The 4,756-nt window shown below is 38.2% G+C and overlaps 1 protein-coding gene across 1 annotated transcript; it reads left to right on the top strand.

Moving 5' to 3' along the window:
* The first annotated feature begins 3,229 nt into the window (after nucleotides 1-3,229).
* On the top strand, nucleotides 3,230-4,305 carry LOC142842544 (trace amine-associated receptor 8b). The gene has a single exon (XM_075959266.1). The coding sequence runs from the start codon at nucleotides 3,271-3,273 to the stop codon at nucleotides 4,303-4,305; it is 1,035 nt and encodes a 344-aa protein (XP_075815381.1). The 5' UTR covers nucleotides 3,230-3,270.
* The last annotated feature ends 451 nt before the right edge of the window (nucleotides 4,306-4,756 follow it).

Below are 4,756 nucleotides of genomic sequence, written 5' to 3'. Positions count from 1 at the left end.
AAGACTTACAGAATTTGGCATTTAAAATGTTTTAAAAACTTAGACTCTTTTTTTTATTGATTTTTATTGAGCTCTACACTTCTCTGCTCCCCTCCCTGCTCCTCTCTCAAGGTCCCCATGCTCCTAATTTACTTAGGAGAACTTATGTTTTTCTACTTTCATGTAGATTAGATCTATGTATGTCTCTGTTATGGTCCTCATTGTTGTCTAAGTTCTCTGGGATTGTGATTTCTTTGCTTTATGTTTAAAAGCCACTTATGAGTGAATACATATGATAATTGTCTTTCTGGGTCTGAGTTACCTCACTCAATATGATGTTTTCTAGCTCCACCCATTTGGCTACAAAATTCAAGATGTCATTATTTTTTTTTCTGCTACGTAGTACTCCATTGTGTAAATGTACCACATTTTCCTTATCCATTCTTTGGTCGAGAGGCATTTAGGTTGTTTCCAGATTCTGGCTATGATAAACAATGCTGCTATGAACATAGTTGAGCACATGTCTTTGTGGCACAATTGAGCATCCTTTGGATATATACCCAAAAGTGGTATTGCTAGGTCTTGAGGAAGGTTGTTTCCTAATTTTCTGAGAAATCACCATTCCAAAGAAGCTGCACCAGCTTGCATTCCCACCAGCAATGCAGGAGTGTTTCCTTTATCCCACAGCCTCTCCAGCATAAGTTGTCATCGGTGTTTTTGATCTTGGCCATTCTTACAGGTCCTAGATGGAATCTCAGAGTTGCTTTGATTTGCATTTCTCTGATGACTAAGAATGTTGAGCACTCCCTTAAGTGTCTTTCAGCCATTTTAGATTTCTCTGTTGAGAGTTCTCTGTTTAGGTCTGCATTCTATTTTTTAAAAATCGGGTTATTTGTTCTTTTGATGACCAATTTCTTGTGTTCTTTGTATATTTTGGAGATCAGACATCTGTCTGCTGTGGAGTTGATGAAGATATTTTCCCATTCTGTAGGCTGCCATTTTGTCTCATTGACCATGTCCTTTCCTTTACAGAAGCTTTTCAGTTTCACGAGGTCCCATTTATTAATTGTTTCTCTCAGTGTCTGTGCTACTGGGATTATATTTAGGAAGTGGTCTCCTGTGCCAATGGATTCAAGTGTACTTCCCACTTTCTCTTCTATGAGGTTCAGTGTGGCTGGCTTTATGTTGAGGTCTTTGATCCATTTGGATTTGAGTTTTGTGCATGGGGATAGATATGGACCTATTTTCATTTTTCTATATGTTGACATCCAGTTATGCCAGCACCATTTGTTAAATATGCTTTCTTTTCTTCTATTTGATATTTTTTGCTTCTTTGTCAAAAATTAGGTATTCATAGGTGTGTGAATTAACATGTGGGTCTTTGATTCAGTTCACAAGGACATGTGCTCAACTATGTTCTTAGCAGCATTGTTTATCATAGCCAGAACCTGGAAACAACCTAAATGCTCCTCAACTAAAGAATTGATAAGGAAAATGTGGTATATTTACACAATGGAGTACTACACAGCAGAGAAAAATAATGACAGCTTGAAATTTGCAGATAAATGGATGCAGCTAGAAAACATCATTTTAAGTGAGGTAACCCAGACTCAGGAGACAATTATTATATGTGCTACTTATAAGTGGCTTTTAAACATAAAGCAAAGAAAAGTAGCCCACAAATCACAATCCCAGAGAACTTAGACAACAATGAAGACCCTAAGAGAGACATACATGGATCTAATCTACATGGGAAGTAGTAAAAGACAAGATCTCCTGAGTAAATTGGGAGCATGGAGAACATGGGAGAGGGCTGAAGGAAAGGGAGAGTCAGGGAGGGGAACAGAGAATCAAATTAAAAAAAGAAACCAAAATATGAAAAAAACCCTGTACCTAAGTGGTATATTAAATAAGAATGGCTCCCATAGGCCTCTACAGGTCCCATGAAATTTGAATACTTGGTCCTCAGTTGGTGAAACTATTTGGAAGGGTTAGTAGACATGACTTTGAGCTAATATTTGAGGTTACATAAACCCATGGCAATCTCAGCTCTCTTTGCCTGGTGCTTATGGATCAAGATGTAAACTCTCTGGGTTATTTCTCTAGTACCATGCCTGTCTGCTTGCTGCCATGATCCACACCACAATGGCCATGGACTCTAACCATCTAGAGCTGTGAGTAATGCTTTTTGATGAGTCTCTTTGGTCTTGGGATCTAGTCCATGACCACCGTGGTGTGGATCATGGCAGCAAGCTTGTCTCTGCAATTGAAAAGTAATTGAGACACTAATGAAGTAAACCATTGCAAACACCAAACTTCATGAAAGACCACATAAGACAGGAAAAAGCTTGATGCTTTAAGCCTTTCATATGCCTCTCCTTTATTGAAGTAAACAGTCTTTCTTATGTTCATTTTTGTTTTGTCCTAGGCCTTAGAAAACCTGAATGTAGATTAATGAAGAAGGCAAGACTGAACTGAGAGAAACCCTTGGGTGGTGGAACTGAGAATCATCTCTACAGAGTGGCACAGCACAGAGAGCACACTTCAGAGAACTCAGTGATTATAATTATCAAAGCAAGTTTCCCTTTATGATTCACACCTCGTGCCACAGGGACCCTCTGAAAGGACTTTATTATGGTTTTAGTGGGTTGGCTGACTGTCTAAAACTCTAAAAGGGAGAAACCCATTAAAAGGTCCCTTCTTTTTTTTTTTTTTTTTGCAGAAAAGAGTGTCACTGCTGTAAACAGGTATTTAAGTAAAAAGTTTCCAAAAGATTAATCTAATGTGATTCCTGGGTTGATGACAATTCATAGGACATTTGCTGTGGGTTAGCAATGAAGTTTAGAGATAATTATTAATTATTATGTGATTAGGAACTCACAATAATTTTCTGAAATTTATGTCTTTTAATTTTTCATTATATGTAGAAGGATGTAATCTAGGAAAATACATAAAGCAAGTGATCAAATACTCTGTAATTTTTTTTTAACTTCAGAACTCAAAATTTTATTGAGAATACTTTTCTTCAACTATTCAGGTAATAATTCCTGGACTAAAGTAAGGTTTGCATTAGATACACCAGAATTTAAAGATGAAACTAAATGTAATTATCAAAACAATTTTCTGAGTTTAATTTTTTAAAAAAAATAAAATTAAAAAGAAATATAATCCTGGGTAATATTTAAAGATAATTTTTCAGATAAGGAGATCCAACTCTTTAATTTTTAGAGCTCAGAATTACTGTTGTCTTCCAGCAGGACAGAAATCCCTTAAGCACCGTAAAGCAGACTCATGACCAGCAACTTTTCCCAACCAGTCCTGCAGCTCTGCTATGAGAACATGAATGGATCCTGCATTAAAACTCCCTACTCGCCAGGGGCCAGGGCCATCCTGTACGTGGTCTTTGGCTTTGGGGCTGTGCTGGCAGTGTGTGGGAACCTCCTGGTGGTGATTTCAGTTCTCCATTTCAAGCAGCTGCACTCTCCAGCCAATTTCCTCATCGCCTCTCTAGCCAGCGCTGACTTTTTGGTGGGTATCTCTGTGATGCCCTTCAGCATGGTCAGGTCCATCGAGAGCTGCTGGTACTTTGGAGACAAGTTTTGTAGCCTACACAGTTGCTGGGATGCAGCATTTTGCTATTCTTCTCTCTTCCACCTGTGCTTCATCTCCATTGACAGGTACATTGCTCTTACTGACCCTCTGGTCTATCCCACCAAGTTCACTGTGTCTGTGTCGGGAATTTGCATCAGTGTCTCCTGGATTCTGCCCCTGGTGTATAGCAGCGCTGTGTTCTACACAGGCATCAGTGCTAAGGGGACAGAAAGCTTAGTGAGTGCTCTGAACTGTGTAGGAGGCTGCCAAATTGTTGTCAATCAAGACTGGGTTTTGATAGACTTTCTTTTGTTCTTCATACCTACCCTTGTTATGATCATTCTCTACAGCAAAATTTTTTTGATAGCGAAACAGCAAGCCGTAAAAATTGAAACTACCATAGGTGGCAACAAAGCAGAGTCATCCTCAGAGACTTACAAAGCCAGAGTGGCCAAGAGAGAGAGGAAGGCTGCAAAGATCTTGGGGGTGACTGTGGTGGCATTTGTGTCCTCATGGTCACCATATACAATGGACACACTGATTGATGCTTTCATGGGTTTCATTACTCCTGCCTACATCTATGAAATTTGTTGCTGGGGTGCCTATTATAACTCAGCCATGAATCCTTTGATTTATGCTTTCTTTTATCCTTGGTTTAGGAAAGCCATAAGGCTTATTTTAAGTGGGGAGGTTCTAAATAGTCATTCATCTACTATGAATTTGTTTTCAGAATAACTATTAGCACTATGTTGTTAAAAATATTTTCACATAAGTAAATTCAGATGAAATTCTTACAATGAATTTCATCCTTACTAATGTGAAAATATTTCTGAGTTGGGGAAACAATATTTTCTAGTTGAGTGAGAAAGAAGTCATGGGCAGAATAAACTGTTGAGAAGATGTTTATTGCATTAAATAATGAATAATGAATGCTTGGTTTGTGTCATCTTCATTAGCGTTTTGTATGTATTCACTTGGGTTTCTAGTTTGGAAATCATTTTTGATGTGAAATTTCTAAGCTTCTAGTTTATGCTGGACTGTCACAATTCTCATATGGTAATTCTTTTCTTTTGAAATTTTTCATGAGTGACTAGGGATGCCAAAATGTTCCATGAGTAGATGGTTTCTAGAGGCTTGAAGTCAAGGATCATGGGGTGTCAGCATTCATTTTATTCAAGAGTCTGGG

The sequence above is a fragment of the Microtus pennsylvanicus genome, chromosome 1, assembly GCF_037038515.1.
Source record: "Microtus pennsylvanicus isolate mMicPen1 chromosome 1, mMicPen1.hap1, whole genome shotgun sequence".
Taxonomy (NCBI): domain Eukaryota; kingdom Metazoa; phylum Chordata; class Mammalia; order Rodentia; family Cricetidae; genus Microtus; species Microtus pennsylvanicus.
The sequence above is the reverse complement of the archived record's forward strand: the minus strand, read 5'-3'. Positions and strand labels throughout refer to the sequence as shown.

What these genes read in the sequence shown, in the direction of transcription:
- LOC142842544 (XM_075959266.1), top strand. Translation starts at nt 3,271, where the DNA reads ATGACCAGCAACTTTTCCCAACCAGTCCTGCAGCTCTGCTATGAGAAC.